This window comes from Salvelinus namaycush, chromosome 15 (genome assembly GCF_016432855.1).
Source record: "Salvelinus namaycush isolate Seneca chromosome 15, SaNama_1.0, whole genome shotgun sequence".
Taxonomy (NCBI): Eukaryota; Metazoa; Chordata; class Actinopteri; order Salmoniformes; family Salmonidae; genus Salvelinus; species Salvelinus namaycush.
This window is the reverse complement of record NC_052321.1, coordinates 20,532,221-20,553,600: the sequence shown is the minus strand read 5'-3', so window position 1 is coordinate 20,553,600 and position 21,380 is coordinate 20,532,221. Positions and strand designations below refer to the sequence as shown.

Below are 21,380 nucleotides of genomic sequence, written 5' to 3'. Positions count from 1 at the left end.
ACACAGCACTGACGTAAGAACATGCTCTCCAAGAGCATTCAACAGAAAAAGAGAAGGTTCAGAGCATCTCATCTCCTGATCATCTACCAAATGGCTACATGACCGATACAGGGGGTATCCTGTCGACCCTGAAAGGACTGTGTGACCACAAAGAGAATAGTTGGACTTGAACCATTCGACACCACAGCAGAGAGACACTAGTGAGGGGGGAATTGGCTGGCAACACTGTCAGAGTGAGGGGGTCTGGTATTTGTCGGCTGTGTGTTCCTGTCATAAGCCATGACCTCTCCCGGGGCCAGTGAGAGAGAGGCCTCTATGTTAATAAAGTAGGGATGGGCACGGTTATTCAAAGTTATATGACAGTTATGAGTGTGCCCCATTAAAAAAAGAAGACATACCGGTAGCCTACACACTTTTCACCTGTGTAGCTTGTCATTGTTGGTCAATCAAAGCAGCACTACCGTCAGAGGCTCCACGTATAGCAAGTGAAGTGGGAGATTTCCGCTAAATGGAATTAAGTTAGTTAAATGAGAAGGAGTAGGCTACAATGATCAACCAAAATGTAGGCTGTTTAATATGAATGGAGTTGTTGTAGACAAGGACGCATAGAGCGCCACAAAATAGCCTCAAATAGCTAGCTAGCTAACCAACTTAGCTGGCTATTTTAGCTAGCTAGCTTCTTCACATCAATTTGATGCAGTCAAGACAGACACTACCAGATGAGTTTCTAACTTGCTCGAGTCGGTTTGGCTACTTTCTCCCTCTGTGTCAGACACCCCGGCCCGAAAGAGAGAGAGAGGGCGACAGGTAGCCGGGAGGGTAGGAGCATTGGGCCAGTATCCGAAAAGTTGCTGGATCGAATCCCCAAGCTGACAAGGTAAAAATCTGTCGTTCTGCCCTGAGCAAGGCAGTTAACCTAATGTTCCCCGGGCGCCGAAGACGTGGATGTCGATTAAGGCAGTCCCCCGCACCTCTCTGATTCAGAGGGATTGGGTTAAATGCGAAAGACATTTCAGTTGTACAACTGACAAAGTATCCTCATTGCGCCCCTTCCCTACCCATCTATGTTGAAACGTCAAGCCTCTCCTGAGTCGCGCGAGCAAGTTTCCGTTAAAAATATATATATATTGTTTAAACATGCATTTCGACTATCCAGATATCCCCAAAAAATGCATATTACTCTAATAGTGAAATTATTTAAAATTCCCATCCCTATTAATAAGGAGAGCCACAGAAGACCAGCCGTTTACCCAGGGTTCTTCAATCACAGGTGTGAGGGCAGTTCCAGGCATTCCAAACTCAGGGTCACAAGTCCGACTAAACATCCTCTCGCTCTTCCATAACATAACTATCCTCTCCCAACAGACTTTCAACTTATTTTGAGAAATAACAGAAGCCCTGCATTGGGGGAAGACGTATTAAAGCTATCAAACACACACTGGAGAAACAAGGGAACACGGGTTAAATTTATGAAGCCCATCAAGAGAAACCTATTTGAGGCTTCAGTAAATTGCAGGGGATGAGCAGAAATCTGGGCCCAATTACCCTGAGCAGAGGAAGGGATGCAGGACTGCAGGATGTACGGTAAATAAGGTACGACACATAGATTAATCAAAGCATTAGACATACCCTCTACGCCTGTAATAAGCTTTTCCACGTGTCCATCCATTCCCAATGACCACAGTAACGTTACTGCCTAGGGTCTTATCTATTCAAGCTGCTATCACCATCTCTGCTCCAGAGAGGGATGCTCAGACACTATCCAACAATACTTCCCTTGGAATATTCCCTAGAGATGATGAATCAAGGATCCCCAGACTTCAGAGGTCTATCCCAGGATAAGGGTCTCACAGCTGGACACAGACATGGGGCTCAGGACACTCAGACTGGCAGCTACCATGCTGAGGTTAATCTCCTCATTTGAATCTCAACCTTAAACATTAGGAGCAAACTAACCAGGATCAGATGGTAAAGGGCACGAACACGACTGGTGTCTAACCACAGACCACTGACACTCCCACAAGACCTTTCTAAACCACACTAGGCCCCTCAGGCATTTAGATGGTGGTCCAGTTCCTGCTAAATTAGATCGGTTTGGGTACAGTAACCTGTTGGTCTACTGAACTTCCTTCTTTATAGAATAAATAAGATCAGGGATAAAGTCTAAATGGATATGCTCTTTTTAGTAACTTGATAGAGGACAAATCATTAATGTGAGCTAATTTAAAGGAGCATAAGGACTTGACAAAAAAACGCTGACACTGATAAAAACTTAAGACCGCAATCTGGGCTTATATGACACAGGAAGCGATAAAAACCAAAATCAATCCCATCTGTTTGAAAAGCTCAAACAGAACCAGGTTATGTTTTAAGAGAGGCTCTATCCCAGTCTTTCGGTCTCTCCCTCTCCTCTCGCTCTCGCGGAGCTTTAAGACAGTAGTGTTGACCATAACTCTTCACCTGGCAGCTCTTCTGATGGACGGCCGGTCAGATCCCAGCCCAGCTAGAAGGCTGTAACGCCGTTCCCATGAGCCACTGGGGTAAGAGACAAGAGGCCAAGGCCAGGAGTGCACTGGGAATGTACAGCTGACCTGACATTTCTCTCTGTGTGTGTGTGTGTGTGTGAGAAAGAGAGGAACAGAGGGAGAGAAACTGAGAAAGACCGAAAGCGAGCACACTAATCCATTTCGCCACTTCATGTCATGCCTCCCTATCTGTGGGAATGTTTACTAATTGTAAGTCTCTCTGGACAAGAGCATCTGCTAAATTGTAAATGCACTACTAATCATCAGCTCACATTCAACCACCACACCAGACCTGGGACTCACACAACCTGATTTGACTCCATCTCTGGAGTGAAACTGATAGCGTTTCCTACTCTAATGTCCTGGAGCAGTGTTCCACATCCCATTGAGCTCTGTGGGAAATGAGAGGTTCTGCACCACTGGCTCCGTTGGCTGCCAACTATATTCTGGGCATATTTCAAACACACGCTAGCACTGCGAGAGCAGGGGGGGGTGACAGAGAGAGAAAGATGTGGTGCTCCATACCAGAGCACAGAGCAGGTCGACAGCCTCCAGCACCAGCTCCTGGTGTCCAATGCGGGCCACACCCAGCTCCTCCAGGTCCTGATGGGAGATCTTCAGCAACTGCTCCCCGCTGATTTTCTCCTGCTCAAAGTTAGCTACATACTGCTGCAGGGTGTCATCCAGCCCTGGGGGGGAGAATCCATTGATTAGACAAAGATCACCTACAGCAATATTCCCTCTAAACAGCCCGCGCACAGAAGCACGAGATTGAACTTCACTTTATAGAGTTTTCCCCGTTAATGAACACTATCAACGTTTCTTTTACTGTGGGAATTGTGATCGATTCAACACAATATTAGCTATTTTCCATACAACATACCGAAACAAAACGAACTACGCAAGAAATTCTGTTCTAGGCAGAACGCACTGGAGTAGGATTCTATTGTATTGACAGGCCCGACCTCTACACTATATGCAAATAGACCATTGCCACATATGGATCTGTGCCTTTCACTTTGAACTGGACTGTTTTGACAGCATGAGCGGTCATGAGTAGATGCTCGTTTTGAGATCAAAGCGAGAGCTACATGGAGCAACGTGTGCACATTTGTACATGTTCATATCTTTTGCTATTTAGTGACTTATTAGCTGAGATAGATCATTTGTAGTCAGCAATAGGGGAGTGATTGCTTCCTACAAGAGCACAAAATGTGTGCATTTCTAGACATCTTTGAAAAGAGAGTCAGGTAAAGAGCTTTGCTCCATTTGTAGTGTTGTATTTTGAGACAGCTTATTCAATCCTAAGTAGCCAATAGGCAGAGGTTAGCATAATTCGCATGATTCTCTAATATTGGTATGGAAATAAATAATGCATATTATTTTGTGGAGTGGTTTCTTGCGTCAAACAACCATTTTCAGTCACCTCCTTGTCTTAGGGACAAGTGGATAAACCAGTTAATTTCAAGCCCTGCACGCATGCTTCAAAAGTTTAAATGGAATGTAGGCCTACGTTGAACACCACACTTAGGCTGCTACTGTAGGCTGAATGATAGAACAGCTATTTCCATGTTAAAATGTTATGGGAAGCATCTTCTCCATAGTTTTTTTATGATAGGCCACTCTGGTAGGCCTACATTATGATCAAATGGCCACAGTAGCCTACTTGACCAGTGCTAAAACTAACAAAGTGGGTACAGCCTCAATGTTCACAGTAAAAGCACCGAAAGTTGCACAGAATTTTCGCAACTTTCAAGTTTGCGCTCAGCAGAAATGAGATTTGCTCAGTGACAAATGAAATGAGGGAATGTTACCTATAAGGAAGACCTTTTCGTGTGGAAAGATTCAAAGGATAACATATGAGAAAACAGTCAAAACAATTAATCCTGCTTTGATGCAGGCCTCCTGGCTCCCTATAGCATTCAGTACCGATTCCTAGTTTAAGAGACACACCTCATTAATCCCTGTAAAGACACAACAGCCTTGTATTGACAAGCCCAGTTCTAATTGCGGACTTGACACCTGACAACATACAGGCGGCTGTGTGTACACAAACCAACAGCAGAGAGAAAAACAGGTGCATCAGATCTATCCTCAAGATAAACACACCATAAACAGAAGAGGTTAAACCTGACTGAAGTCTGTTTGGCCAGTTAAACAATAGATGGCTCTCGGGTCTGAATACAGTAGGAGAATGTCTCGTCTGCTATTCAAATCCCTACACTGTTGGATAAGTTGTAACTATCACAATACCAGCCATTCTGCCCACTCAAGGATAAGCAATCCATACTACATTACAATGACACCTGGTAAGGTCTCAGCTGGGCCAATGAAACGTGGTTCATATTTTACAGGCCTGTGAGATTGACCCAGCGGTTGGATTTTACAGTGAGGCGGCAACAGACTTTTCCTGCCCAGTGAGGCTTTTTATTTGAAAGTGAGGAATAATGCCACCGAAACTTATAATATTTAAACAACAAAAGAAACTGGACATAGAACAATAGATCCAAACTGAACTGAATCAAAGAGCATTTAAAAGAAAACCCAGGCCTCAACAATGCCGGTTAACTCGGCAGCATGCTGACCTTACCCTGTCCTCGGCTCTAACCAGGAAATGACAGGATTTAAATAGGGCTACCTTTTATTTACTAGTCCAACGCTCTAACCACTAGGCTATCATGCCTCTGACCAATTAACATCAAAAGCCAAGCATTACAATACACCCATGTTCAGATCAGAAACAACGCACAACTGTGCTAACCCACATTATAAATTACAAAAACAAAATGTGCTGCTCATAAACTGTTCCATAATCAATGTCTGGTTCTTCATATAGGCATGCATTTAGATTAAGTGACGGATGACATTATGATAATTGTCACAAGCACTCTTCACAGAAGTCTGTGTGGGTAATGTGGAGTGGAGTGCTTTAGATAATAAAACATGTGTGACGTGTAATTAAAAGTCTTTGAGGGAAAGGACAAAACAGCTCCAGCAAATAAAGTCTCCCTTAGAGCCAAACAAAAATGCTTCTTGTTCAAAATAAAACCTGACTGCAACAACCACACACACAACCCCCTCTCATTTGGGCCGGTGAGCAGTGTTGTGACAACAGAGTGAAGAACAAGCCTGTGTGTGGGAGAGGGGCATGGGCCAGAGAGGAAGGGAGGAAACACCATCTTGCTTATCAAAGAGGGCACAGAGATGGGGCAGCTGCAGAGCTAAGGCCCTGAGCCCTGGTCCTCTGAATGGCCTGTCAGCTGCACAACACACACACACACACCGAGCACTTTGGATTCTAACATTCTTTCCAGTCTAAACTGCAGCCATAATAACTATACTCCATATAGGAATATACTACATATAGTGTATGTAGAGCATGTGTGTGTGCAGACAGGGTGTGTTCTGTGGTCAGGGGCCATCTTTATGAATGGCACCTCATATTTATGCCTGCGTGACAATCAATGTGTGTGTGGAGTGCTGTTGCTAAGGCAAAGTGTGTGTGTGTGTGTCAGCGTATTGAATGGTTCAGTGCTGCAGGAGATCCGGTTACAGATACCAGAGCAGACTGTTAATCTGTCTGGCCTGCAGAGCAGAGAGACAGACACAGGCTCCCAAGACTGACCAGAGGCTGCTGTGCCAATCACATCTACTGGATTGCAGCAAGAGTAGTGTATGCATGCTGCTGTGATGGACTGTCCACATCGCAACCACACACACGCTGGCACATTCTGTACATTCATAGAAACAATTACATTCACATTAGACCTACATTTAAACCCAATAACTCAGAACAGCCAAGTCTTTCACAAAAAAACAAAATACTACAAATGTGCAAAAGAATCTTTAATATACCATTAGCTGTGCTTTATTGCATTTTTAACAACCTCTTATAAAACACAAAAATGTTTAGGGAAAGTCTGCAAGGCTTCTGCAAATGAATCTATCAAACTGCTCAAGTATAACACAACCAGTCAAGTACATTTACTGTCTAAACATCTTTCCCATTCCTATGTTGAGAATTCCCAGGGCAGACTTGACAGTTTTGGCTGAACCCCTTAGATTAACCGGGTTCAGGCAGCACAGAGGGAACTCACTTCATAGACCCAGTGGAGGAGAGTATGAGTGTGTCCCAGAAAGCGCTGTGCTGCCGTGTTGGCGGGCGGACTGATCCCAGCCCAACACAAACCACGCCTCTGACTGGGCCAGCCGCTGGTAATGGGATTTAAGAGAAACAAAAAGGATGGAAACCAAGGGCTAAGGTTTCTCCTTCCTGCATTACCCTCACCGTGTTAAAAGGCATTTCCTGTGGAATGATTCCATCCTTCTGCGGAATATCTCTACGGATGAGTAAAGAAGGGAAGGCATGCTTGAGGTTTGGGTTACCAGGTCTGCTCTGGCTCAGACAGTGCCCGTTTTCCTTCCCATCCTTAAAGCTAGAATCCTTAGTTGAATCAATAACAAAGCGGTCTTCCCACCTCTGTTTTGGTAAAAAGCTGAGGGACGGGCCTGGAGAAAATGTTACCACTCAAATTCATATATAATCCTTGCATCCGTTGGTCTGACTATCCGTGATATCAAAAAGGATAGCTTCAACCATGTTTAAAGGCTGTTTGTTTACATGACATTGTTGACAAACATTGGCGTAAAACAAGCTTATATTTTGGGGTTCTGATGGGGTATGACAGTTGAACTAAGCTAATGAGGAATTTATAAAGTTACATTCTTCAAGAATCAATGGTTATATAATTTATTTATAAGTCCAAAAATGTATGTAACAACTAAGGATTCTAGATTTAAACAGATTAACCTCTCCTGAACAGCCCATGTAAGGGCTGATTACAAAGCTTTGGGTAGACAGGAAAACCAACTTCCCAAAGGAGAACTTTCCTTACACCATTAATACCTATAGAAATTGGTTGATTTGTTTAAGGGTTGTTCCCTAATTTTTCAAATGCCTCCAAAATCCCTCTCCAAGAGCACTGCCTTGAATTTGGAATCCTGGATCATGTCATGGTGGAGTCGGGTCCAACCTGGCTGTCTAACTGGGACAGTTTGAACTAGTCTGCCACTTCAAACAGCCTGTGTGTGTGTGGGGGGGGGGGACCCGTCCCCTCTAATGGGACTAACAGAGGATCCCGCTGGGGAGAGAGTGGGAACTGGTAGATGCCGGCTTCTAGCCAGTAAAAATGTTTTAAAGCCGATAAATAAAACCGTTGCCGGGCAAATTGTCCGGAAGAAAAAAAAATCCATATCAAAATAATGCTTTTTATTCATTGATGTAAATACCAGTCGATGTGCTCCAACTCCAAATATGGGCTACTTCATAGGCTAATAAATCCTCAAATATTAGTGTGTTTCTATTTTTACTCACGCAAAATACGCAAGTTCCTCATAAGGGACTTCAGCTAAGTGGACCCCGGCTAAGCAAAATTGGTGAAGATTGTGTTGACCATGCCCGTTTTCAGTGTGACTGCCGAGGTGATTCCTTCCCCAAAACAGACTGCCTCAAGATCGCGCCTTCTTGAAAACAAAGTAACGAGGCCGATGTGCATCGAGCTGCTCCAAGTGGTTGGATAATTTTGACTTCCCAACAGCAGCGGGTCACTTTGAGCAGGCCAAGGTCCACTGTAAACGCAAGTAAATTAGAGGCAAATTGTGTTGGTCAGGCCCAGTCCTAGCAGTTCTGCTGCCACCCTAGGGAAGATCAACATATGCCACCCATGTCATGTATAGTAGAAATATTTGGAATGGATCGATGGACTAGAGTAGAGTAATGATGTGCATCATGCACAATTGGTGCATTTCAGTTGAGCTTATTCCGTAGCACTTGGAAACAAATTAATTGCCAACTATTCACATTGGAGAGTTATGTTGCAATCACTAGGCAGCCAACTGCCTATAGTAGGAACCAGAGTTATCAATAAGACACGTATATTACACATGAGTCACAACCCCACGATAGTTCAATGACAATAAACAGAACATTTATTAACATCATTCAGAAAAGTAAAAACATATTTTTTTAAAGTACGACATAGATTTGAACTTTGGAAAAAAGTGCTTTCATAAATGCATGGCGCAGGCCTTATTTCACCGGATCATTGTAAAATAAGCTCTCTCAATGAACAAGCCTTACATAACTAAATTTGATTGTCCAACATCTCTTTTACAATTTCTTCATTTTGTGGCGGCCTAGAGAGTGTCCTCTTTCCACTAATGTGGTGCTGGAATGTGGAGTGGGACGGGCTGGCCAGTCACGGCTAGGACAGATCCAGCAATTGTCAAAATAACCCGAACCCTTTATCTAACCTTAACCTAATTCTGTTATGTTCATTTTCCTAACCTGCTGTACCAGTTCTCCTAACCTGCTTCGAAAAGTCAAATCTGACATTAATTTGACAATAGCTGGTTCCCTTCTAGCCATGACCGGCCAGCCCTGGTGTTCAGACCCCCATGTTTTGTTATTAGGCCTTATTAAAATACTCATGCCTAGGCTAACTTAGAGGCCTGTAATTGAAAACAGCTGTGTTTTGTTATTTATTCATACAAACAGCCTATAGGACAGGTCATTCGCAAATTATATTATGTGTATGTGACTTGTTCTTCTAGGCTAAACGTATACTTTTTTTAATGATATCTAGCAGGGATGGAAGACGCAACAGACAATGTTTTTCTTTTCAATAAAATAGAAATGTATACTCTTAATATTAATGACAATGATCTAAATGTAATTTTGAGCACCGTGGGTGGATGACCTAATGCGTATGAATGTCCGGTTAATTCAAATCTTGTTGGTCACATTGTCCGGTGCCAAATTTTCCTACTGGAAACCCTGGTGGGTACATGAGTTCCCCCAGTCAGATGACATTATTCCCATAGGAACCACACACAGCACTATCCCTATAGTCATACAAGTCATAGTGGATTTCTCCCATAGGAGTCACACTGCATTTGTTCCCAGAGGCTTCAGGTACTAAAAATCTGCTGTTCTGCCCCTGAGCAAGGCAGTTAACCCACTGTTCCACAGGCACCGAAGACGTGGATGTCGATTAAGGCAGCCAACCGCACCTCTCTGATTCAAAGGAGTTGGGTTAAAATGCGGAAAACACATTTCAGTTGAAGGCATTCAGTTGTACAACTGACTAGTTATCACCCTTTCCCATGTTCTCTCTGGCCTGTACCCTTGCCACCTCCAGAAGAAAATATGCCCTTTTTCCACAGAGGCCTGAGAACTTGTATAGAGCGTAGATCAATGGCTACAGGATGTGTGTGTGTGTGTGTGTGTGTGTGTGTGCACACGCAACTATCAATTTCCATTAAGGACATAAAAAACAAGTGAGGGAGGTCAGGTGTCACATTATTGTGAATTGACAAAGGAGATGAGTGGGGGTGTCTTTTCAGAGTATGTGAAAGCTCTTCAAAGGGGTAACCAGGCTCAAATGCTTTAGAAATGTTTTACTGCCATCCTGAAAACAACACTTAACACAAACTTAAATGCAAAAGCTGAGATGAAGTGAGAAGCAACATGCATAAACTGACAAATTCTGTCTCACTAACCCAGGTTTCTCCTAATTTGAACATCAGTGTGTATGTATTAGTGCCAACAATCCAATTGACTCATTACACAAGAGACCAAACATATGGTTAAAGCCAAGTGTGCTTTCAATGTAACATAATAGGAGGAAGTTCCGTTTCAAAGCAATTAGACTGAGTGATCTATTTTCACAATATGGGGGATGATTAACAAAGCTAGACCTGATGCCCACAGTCTATCATTACCCCGCCCACTCTGGAGCAGGGGCCTGGATGGACGGGCACCTGCTGTTACTGTGCGGGTCCTGCTGTCACCCACTACATCCATTCATTTGGACCTGGAACTATGTACAACAGGTTATCAACAAAACAGCTTCAGTCCAGAGGTGACAGGAGTTGACATACAGACAGGCATGATTCTGGACAGCTGGGAAAGAGCCGAGAGGCTGAGGCTCAGTTTGGACTTTAGAAACGGATCTGGATTCCACTGAAAGTCTTGTGTGGCTCAGTTGGTAGAGCATGGCACTTGCAAAGCCAGAGTTGTGGGTTCAATTCCCATGGGGGGGACCAGTACAAAATTGTATACAAATCACTACTGTAAGTTGCTTTGGCTAAAACGTAAATATAAGGCAATGGAACTGCAGCATTCTTAAAGGGATACTTAGAGATTTTGGCAATTAAGGGCCTTTATCTACTTCCCCAGAGTCAGATGAACTCGTGGATACCATTTTTATGTCTCTGCGTGCAGTTTGAAGGAAGTTGCTAACTAGCGTTAGCGCAATGACTGGTAGTCTATGGGTAACACTAGTTAGCATTCACTCACAAAACTACCTCTAACGTCCTTTATACTGGACAGAGACATACACTTGGTATCCACGAGTTCATCTGACTCTGGGGAAGTAGATAAAAGGGCCTCATGGACAAAATCTCGAAGTATCCCTTTAAGGCTATAAGCACAAGTTTTTGGCCATGTAAACACTGTCCTTTTGGCAGCCAACTGCCTGGCTAGTCCTGTGATAATCCTAACATTCCTGGTTCACACTAAAAACAGCAAGTTTCCTTTCAGAAGCCAGAACATGACAGTCCAGGGAGAATCAAAGAATAATCAGAAGAGTCAGACACTGGAAATGCTCTAAAGTATAGAAGAAAAAGGCTGCACAGTGCCCCACAGCATGTAGACTCGCTAGTATACTACTGCAACACTTTTGGAAGCAGATATCATGTGTAAGGTTATTTACTTTACAATGAAATCCAAATACCTTAGATTGTGTGTTCTATTACAGGAGAACACTACGTCTTTTTCTTATCTGAAGCAGACCTGCAGACCTTGATCAAATCACCGGTAAATCCTACATAATTGATTATGCTGCAGATTTAGGATGACATGCACATCTGTTCCTTACAACAGTATATAAACACACTGGTGCACGTTCACTTGCATGCACACACAGCCCTCCTCTCGCTCCTCCCAACGCCAGGCTCACATCCGCCACCAAGCCCGGTGATACTCAGGCAGGCTTAGCTTGGGTTCTCAGGGGTTTGATTACATGAGAGAACAGTCTTTCACCTCCCACAGAAAAAGCCTTCCCTCCTCCTCTCCCCCCTGCCTCCCCTCACTGTTTTCCAGGGGGGCTCTGGCCATCTGTCCCCTCGTTGTCTCCTCCTGTCACCTACCTGGTCCTACCCTGCCTGGGCTGGACAGTGGGAAAGCTGCTGGGCGTACAATAGCAGTGCCACTGTAACTCTCCCTCTTATTTAGGCCGGCAAACCTGTGGGGAATCAGAGGAATAGCCATTGTTCTCAGGAGGCGTGCCATTGTGGAAATTCCAGCATTCCAGCACAATGGCTCTGCGCAGCCTGGGTTGTAATTAGAAGAAAAAAAACTAAAAGAAAAGAAACTGCTAAGCCTTCCTCTGATGCATGACTTTACTTCACATGAGCAAAACAAAGCCCATACACAAGACAGTTGCTAGTGTGAAAGGGACAGTTGTGCAACAGTACCATCCCCACTGAGCATCTAACCAACTGTGCACATTGAGTATCTATCTATAAGCTATGGACTTTAATCCCCCCTGGGCTATTAAGAATGTTTTTGGGGAGGACTTTATCCAAGAGTACAATTTGACATCATGGCCCATCCTGTTTACTATCTGTAAGCTTAGAAGTTACCAGCACCAGGAGCAAATGTGTGCCCTCATCAGCTAATCAATTGGTGTGTTTCTGTAGGCTATTTGTGTAGAGTCCTAAGTTTAACAAAGTGTATTTTTGCCTTGCAGGGCTTATCTTGAACAAAGATTACACTTTCAACCTGGTTCTCCAACATGATAAATGTCTTAAGGATAGTGACAAAAAAAGCCCCGTCTGTCGAAGGGAGATGGACGATGACGGCACAGAGATCACACTCATGTCGTGTGGTAAGATAAATAGCGCCTCATCCTGGCTCTACTAGCCCTGGTCCTACTCCCCATGCAGGCTCCAGTCACACTGGGGATACCTCACTCAGCAGATAAGGTGGCGAGACACTGACAGAGGTCTAGGAGGTTGGATTCTAGGGCTGTGATGGAAAAGGGGAGTTTTGACCTGTGGATATACTTGCTGACCTGCAGGCATGTGACAAAGACGGAAAGATGGAACGATAGAGAACTACACCAAGGGGAGGAAGGAGTGCACAACAGAAAGTGCCACAGGCACAAACTCTGACAGTCACTCCTGGCTGAGTCCCCAAACACCGAACGCGTCAGTCACCTCCGGGTTTCAACAGGACATAAACAGAAAGACCAGTTATGGGTTGCTGAGTTTCTTCCTGTAATGGAGATCCAATGAAGTCCTTTCTCACAGCTCAGAGGCTGCCCCTGCATAAGCTTGTGTACAACAATCAGAGGTCATACACGTCAATGCGCAGAATGAATTCTATGGCCATTCTTATTCAGTGAGGTCTGGACCTCGGACTGGAGCAGGAGCTGTGTGTAATGCTGTGGTTTTAGAACTACCTCTCCCGCCAACAAAACACTGCAGCCAGCTAGCCACGCTGCTCATTACCTCGCACGTAAACAACCACTAAAGAGATTAAGGGCCACAAAAATGGCAGAAATTCCCTGTCACTCCACCACGCCCCAGCTTTCCATGCTCATATTGTTGTGTTTGTTTGTCCTGTTGACGATTGTTTTTTTAACAAAGTCTTTGTGCAATTGTAACACACCTCCCAGAGCTTTCCAAAGTCGTCTGAAAAACCATCTTAAGTCAACTTCACTCAAACCCCCCCCCCCCCCAAAAGGCACCTGTACTGTCACTATCGCGCCAGGCTAAAACATATGTAGTATTTTCCTCAGAGGTTGTCTCTTCAGTCTTCACAGAGATAGAACACCACGTTTCCTCCCAGCGAGGCAGAGGAAACCTATCATGCCCAGCCATGTAAAAAGGGACCTGACCAGGAAACTCCTGCCCTTTATTTATAGACAATAGACAGACTGCCTGTACAGTATAGTGCGTGACCTTTATTTATAGACAGACATATAGACTGGCTGTGTAGTGAGTGAGTGAAGTGACAACAGTGGCCTCTTCTCTCCTCATGTCAGGTGTGTATGATCATGGTGGCCTGGCCAGTTTAACAGGGGTGTCATGGGACTACCTTTAAGATTATCTCTGAAGGGGAACAAAGGGAATACGCAAAACTTTCCAACCCCCCAAATCTGGCTTTTAGTTAAGTTCTAACAGGCTGTTAAACAGTCAGAAAGGACCAGAAAAAATATCTGCCATCTTAACTGCCAAGCGAAGAGGAGAGTATTTCCTCATCCAAATCTAAAAATGAACCTGGCATCCCATTTCTGACCTCCCCATAATCGGGCAGGCCTGCCTCCCGCTTGGCCCAGGCACACACACTATTTGTTTTTACCCACGATGTGCATTCTCTCAGCTAAACCAGGCTTTACCAGTAACCCTGCTCTTTGTGCCGGTACCAAACACTCACAATGACTGCCAGCGCAGCCCTCAACCACAGCTGGGCCTGGTAAACAAACAACGGGAGCGTAGCCATGATAACGGGTCTGGTGGAGAGTTGGAGACTTGAGATGGGGGGGGGGGGGGGGGGGGGACATTCCGTTTAGAAAGATTTACAGCCTACACGCATCCAGGTCAGGGAAGGAGACAAGGGTCAAAGAGGATTGAATATCGTTAATGGTCTTCAGTGGGAGGGATGACAGAGGAAGCCATCAGCACACAGGACATACATACACAACAAGCTGAGAATCAACACACCACAATGATGGTTGTACTGCTTTCATTGAGATTTCACAGTCACCCAAATGTTCTCTTACTCAGATTACATGCTGTACATTACAGCTGAATAGAAACAACTATGCAATAGGAATCCCCCGCAGCTAGTGCTCAGATCCTGTGGAACAGAGAGAACGAGTTGAAAAGAGAGCGGGGCGTTGAGATGAGTCGATCCTGTTCTCCGTGTGGGAGAGACTGAAGGTGAGTCATCTTCAGTGGGATGTCATCTGTGAGCGACAGCGTGACCAGCCAGTGTGACACCCACAGGGCACGACGCAGACAGACAGCTATCCCACTGCAAGGCAGTGACGCACCACAGACTCCTACTCTGCCATGTTAATGACCTACCTGTGTCTCTCTCCCTCCTTGACACACACAAAATAATGTGTTTCTGGATCTCTTATGATGTGTTAGTGACACACAAAGAAAAGTACTCACAAATCATGAATGATTGAGTAGTTCCTTGTGACGGCAGGACAGACACACAGCAATCATTTTTCACCACAACACACCCTGTTCAATTCCTGATCCGCGTCACCCAATACTGTCGTGAATGAACAAGAGTGACTGACCGAGTTACTGTCATTTTAACCCACAGAAATTCTGTCAACATAAAATAAAATGTACTGTTGACTGGAAATTGTTCTAAAATTACAAACAGAGGTAAAACAAGGTGAAGAGTCCTAGCTATAGGATTGTGTTAGACCACTGAAAATGGCACTATTTTCCTTGAGATGGGAGATACCAGTAGTTTGAACAGTAATACATTATAAGCGATACTACAAAGGCAGACATTACATGGGTTAATGTCAAACAACCTGAGGAATGCAATCTCTAGGTTACTGCCTTTGGTTGGTAGAATGTAGACTTGCCTATATGCCCTTAAAGCAGTAATCAGCAGTTAAAACAATAACAAAGCATTCTCCCCACCCCTGTTTCAGTAAAAAGCAGAGAGATGGGGCTGGAGAAATGTAAATCACTTAGAAATTCATAGACAGAGCTATGGATGCAATGACTGACCATCCATGATATCAAAATGACAGTTAACCATGTTGAGGCTTTAGTGTTTATTTACATTTACAAACATTGTAGTGAAACCAGCTTATATTTTAGGTTCCGATGGTCTGACAGTTAGACTTCAATGGATGAAGCAAAAGCAGCCACTTTAAGATGCTGTTACACATTACATACAACCGTAGTGAAAGAATGACTGTTTACGCCTATTTTAGAACTACAAAATATTTCTCAATTATACAACGTGTTAATTTTGTTTTAGCATGAGAGCACTTAAGATAAATGTGCGAACACCAACAGGTTATGGCGGAATGAGAAGACTTGCATGTGTATAGGAAGTGTGTTCTTAACCGAGAGAGGCTGAACAGTCATTCTAGCTCAGGCATTTAAATCCTTAAAAAAAAAAGAAACTGGTGGCATAAGTGCATAAAAGGACACTCATGCTTGTTTTCACTGCTGATTCACAGAGGCAGTAGTTGGGTCCAGTAGCAGAACACATTCCTGTCATATCCAGTGGCTATTAGAGCATAGTTCACTCCATAGTGCTTTAATAGTACTAACACCACCACTGTAGTGAGCATTTTGAGGCCTTACAGGCCTGCCCGCACTGTACATCGCATTCCTAACACCAACTACACAATAAAGGCTCAAAATGTCTGACGGAACTTTGTCGGAGCCTACGACAGCACGTAGTGGTACTTCAAAATCGGCAGACCTAGTCATGAGGAACGAGCAAAGACCACGACAACTGTTTGCAACTTAAGAGGTCGCCCACAACGTGGAAATTGTCTGGCGCAGCAAAATCATGCCTATACAAAACATGTCGTTAACATAGACTTTCTACAGTGAGGTCAAAATAAATACCAACCATTCCGATTACAACAGTCCAGGAATATCACTCATATGATTCCGAAGTTGAGGTACACCATCTCTCTCACAGCTCTCTGTATGGGCAGTCAGACACTATGGCTGCAGTGACCCATCTGTGCCCTGAGCAGTGCCACCTAAGGTTGCGATTATTCCCACAGTGTTAAGCTCTGTGTGTTTCAGAGGCCAATGCTCTTAGGGCAGACTGGGGCCAAACCTCTAGAAGCACCGCTAAGCTCAGATGATCTGGGAGATTTGCAATTCACATTGGGATTTGAATGAAAAGCAAACTGCCCTGCCCAGTTTGACAGAGGCACAAGGAAGGTGACCCCCTCTAACCTTCCAGAGCATTTTAAAATGAGCGTCAACCAATTCTGGTTTACAGTTTGGAACCTTTTATGAACCTCTCAGACAATATCGTCTTCATTGTGTACGTTCTAATTAAAATACTTGGCCTAACCACCAACCCAGTACTGTTGCACACAACAAACTGGACAATGGAGAAATATAATCTATTGGTGACTGATTGAGAAGTCCCCATATTGCAAGCTCTTCCACATCAGGTTAACACATGGGCCTGTCAGAAACAGGACAGGCAGGGCAAAACCACTGCGATCACTTTCAGGTTCCTGTCCCTCAGGGAGAATCCTCTTACACAGCTTCCCTGAAGTCTAAAGCCTTTTAAAAAAGGGAAGTTACACATATCTCTAGATCAACAGATTACAATAGGTCCACCCTAAAAAGGAGAATGAGAGGATTACTGGACATTCGTTTGTGCCAAAATGACAGTTTTATCTTAACGATTTCCATGGAATAACCTGTCATTCTTTACTTCCTTCTTTGAACATGGACCCTGGTGTGTGGAGGGGGGGGGGGGGGGAAGTCCTGTGGTACTTAGCCCAGTTTAGTTCAAATGAACACATGCTTCTCTACTGGCTGTATACATAGTCGATGCAGGTTATTACAGGGGATTAATAAAGCCTAGGTCATTGTGAGGACTTTTAAAAAATGCAGCCATGCTGGTACAGAAGAGCAAGAGATGGGCATTATCATGTGTAGTAGAGAGAGGCACATGGCTCAATAAGCTCTCTGTTCTGAGTCTGTTCACACCGCCACCCTGTAATTGTCTGATAAGGATCATGAAGATCAATGCCAACACCTCACTATCACCTCTCAAGAAAAGGCCTCGGACATGCTCCAGAGGCAAAGCCACTGGGCAATGGGCACTTCACACACTACCAATTTGGCATGTCAGTGCTATTCTAAAAAATTACACCCTCCTCTTCTGGCTGGTACAGTCCTTATTTTTGACACTTGCATCCTGTGACCACATTGGGACAGATGTAGGCCACTAGATCATCTGCTCTCTAATCGTGGTCCATTGCTTAAAAACAAACCTGTCGCTACATTTATCACACCAATTACAACAGTCTGCTTGCAAGAGTCTTTGTGATTGGAGTATTCTATTGTCAAATACTGAAAACCTCAGACATACTGTAACACTATACTGCTGATGTTTTTCTGAAACTAAAGTCAGTAAAACTCACATTACTATGAAAGCCTCTTCTTACTCACCAACTTGAACAGTAGTTGTGATTGCACATTTGGAATGCCTGAGCAAACTTGGTGGACTCTGCTGTGAGTAGGAGGATAAAAAAAAGAAAGTGAGTTTGTAAGTGTGAAACTACTCAGCTGAGTTTTGAACTAAACATTCTCTGAACAGCACTAGCTCTCCTCAGTCTGGGCATTAGGAGCAGCAGGTAGCCTAGTGGTTAAGAGTGTTGGGCTAGTAACCCAAATGTCCCTGGTTAGAATCCCCGAGCAGACTAGGTGAAAAATCTGCCTATGTGCCCTTGAGCAAGGCACTTAACCGCTCCTGTAAGTCCCTCTGGATAAGAGTGTCTGCTAAATTTCTTAAATGTAATGTGAATGGATTCAAGACTATATTTGGGAAATGACTGGAGTCTGCCATCAACTTCAACACCCAGTGTGGTCCTGCTAGTGTTATTGAGTACAATTGCTAAGGAAAATATAAAAATAGATTAAAACTGTATTAAAGTGAATTTCCCAATATTAGTGCATACGGTAGTATGATAGGTGCTGCAGGACATCCAGTCAAAAACAATGTTAAATTGAGAGATTTAACTGGCCTTTCACTCAATATATATACACTTAGCAAAACTATTATTGCAACAATTTCAAATATTTTACTGTGTTACAGTTCATATAAGGAAATCAGTCAATTTAAATAAATTCATTAGGCCCTAATATGACTGGGAATACAGATATCCATCTGTATATCACAGATCTATGTATCACAGATACCTTAAAAAGGTAAAAGCATGGATCAGAAACCCGTTTGCCTCATGCAGAGCGACATCTTCGCATAGAGTTGATCAGGTTGTTGACTGTGGCCTGCGGAATGTTGTTCCACTCCTCTTCAAAGGCTGTGTGAAGTTGCTGGATATTGGCAGGAACTGGAACACGTCAATCCAGAGTATCCCAAACATGCTCAATAGGTGACATGTCTGGTGAGTATGCAGGCCATGGAAGAACTGGGACATTTTCAGCTTCCAGGAATTGTGTACAGATCCTTGCGACATGGGGCCGTGCATTATCATGCTGAAACATGAAGTGATGGCGGTGGATGAATGGCACGACAATGGGCCTCGTCACAGTATTTCTGTGCATTCAAATTGCCATCGATAAAATGCAATTGTGTTCATTGTCCATACCATAACTCCACCACCATGGGGCACTCTGTTCACAACTTTGACATCAGCAAACCACTCGCCCACACGATGCCATGCATGTTGTCTGTGGTTGTGAGGCCAGTTGGACGTACTGACAAATTCTCTAAAAGGATGTTGGAGGCGGCTTATGGTAGAGAAAATAACAATAAATGATCTGACAACAGCTCTGGTGGAGATTCCTGCAGTCAGCATGCCAATTGCACACTCCCTCAAAACTTGAGACATCTGTGGCATTGTGTTATGTCACAACTGCAAATTGTCCCCAGAACAAGGTGAACCTGTGTAATGATCATGCTGTTTAATCAACTTATTGATATGCCACACCTGTCAGGTGGATGGATTATCTTGGCAAATGAGAAATGCTCACTAACAGGGTTGTAAACAAATTTGTGCACAAAATTGGAGAGAAATAAGCTTTTTGTGCATATGGAACATTTCTGGTGGGATCTTTTATTTCAGCTCATGAAACATGGGACCAACACTTTACATGTTGTGTTTATAGTGTTGTTCAGTGTAGATTGATTAGTAGTGGTCCATTAGCTTCAAAAAATGAAGTCAACCAACGACTTTTGACCCAAAACACACAAACGTAACCATGATCCCTCTGAAGAAAACAACCTTAGGGCGATTAGCACAGGCAGTATTGGTGTTTGCTGAGTTTATACTGCATGTTAAGCACCAATGGCCTGTTGTCATTTTAGGCACAGAGGCTGTCTTATGGCAGTCCAGTGAACAGAGCCAGTGGTAAGACCCTCCAATAGAGAACTGCTGAGTCAGATAGCCAGAGTGAAGACTGACGAGTAGGGCCTGTCTACTGAGCAAATTGTCCCTCCATCCACTGGGCTCACAGGGTAACCCCCCACAATCCCTTCAGCACATCTATCTACACACAGGCACTGAACAGGAACACTAGAAGGCCTACACACCAGGTTTGCTTCATTCTGCAACTACTGAAGAGTAGACGGGTGTGGATGTTCAGTCTAGGGCAATGAAATATGTAGGAACTATCAAATAACTTTACTCTGGAAAATGATGGCCCTAGCCTAGGATATATCATCAAACAACATTTCAGATCATGTTTCTTTTGACATAAAGATAATTCACAAGAAGCACTTCTATCCTCCTATAATGTTTCATATAGGGGAGTGTTGCTGCGTATCTGTGACTGCAGATACTTCTCATGCCAGTAGTAGCAGACAGTCACTTTGCATGCCAATGCTGTGACAGGATTCAGGTAGTTAAAATAAAATAGTCCTTAGGTGATGTCATACATTTCCATAACCGGCATTCCAGGTTGGATTCTCACATTAAGAATATGCTGGGTGTACCAATACAGCATTGTGCATGTTGTGCTGTGTGTTTAACCAAATATTACAGGAAAATAGTTTGTGGTTTCCAGTGTTACAAAAATTGTCTGATGGCTGATAAAGACAATTATGATTCAATTAATTCAGTTTATAATCTTCAGCTCCATTGTGCCTCCAGTAAAACAAACTGTTGTAACACATTGTGCTTGGAAAATAGTGAGATATATAAAAATAACTGCACTGTTTTTGGTTAATACTGTTATTGCAAAAGTTGGCTCCTCAAAGAACAGTGCAAGAGGCACAGCCAGAGGCAATTTGTCTGGAAACGTTGGTTCACCTGTGTCATAATAATTCTGAGTGTTTGTCAAAGATCACACAGCTGTTACGTGTTAGCTCTTAAATTAAACTCACAAACATTAGCAAGATATTTCCCTTTGTTCTCTGTGCAACAAGTTGACAGCGATAGTTAGCGGCAGCACAGAGGCAGTTTCTACGAAACATGAGCTTTTAAGAAAAAGCGCATACATTGCAGGGATCCGCGAATGAGGCGTATTTAGTTGTTTCTCAAGTTTCAGATAGCGGTTAACATGGACAATTATTGTGAATTGAGCGGTGTGTGAATATGATCCAAACTTACCTTTCATCCAGTCGACAACTTGCGTTGGTGTCCACTTCGTTATTGGATCCATTGCTTGCATTCCCAGGAAGCTATCTAAAACAACAATTAGAAATCGATACTATAAAACACTGCTTTCGGTTGCCTACGATTGTCAATTTATTATAAAACTCCCATTGCTTCTCTGTAGATCAGTTGTCTGTCTCTCTGTGATCCTCTTCACTCTGGCTCGTATTCTCAGTGCACTCAGCGACTGGGAACTCAATCACATCACACATGGTCGGAGGCAGGACTGAAAACCCCCATAGCTCGTCACTGGGCTTGGGATCAAGTTGCATAGTTTCGCTCAGCTGAAACTACTGAACAGGGCGGAGCAATCAACAACATTGCACCACAAATATGTAGGCTATATCTTACTACATTGACCACCGATAATGAATGTAGCCCTATGGCTGATAATGACTATACTATAATAATACATTATTGCATT

The 21,380-nt window shown here is 43.7% G+C and overlaps 1 protein-coding gene across 1 annotated transcript in view; it reads right to left on the bottom strand.

The window, feature by feature from the left end:
- Positions 1–21,113, bottom strand: part of LOC120060288 (connector enhancer of kinase suppressor of ras 3-like) — a 51,192-nt gene extending 30,079 nt beyond the window's left edge. The window contains exons 1-2 of the mRNA XM_039009476.1: positions 20,912–21,113; positions 3,051–3,214 (exon numbers count right to left, since the gene is read on the bottom strand). Coding sequence (XP_038865404.1) covers positions 3,051–3,214; positions 20,912–20,972 — 225 coding nt within the window. The 5' untranslated portion in view covers positions 20,973–21,113. The remainder of the gene's footprint in view (positions 1–3,050; positions 3,215–20,911) is intronic.
- Positions 21,114–21,380: the final 267 nt, after the last annotated feature.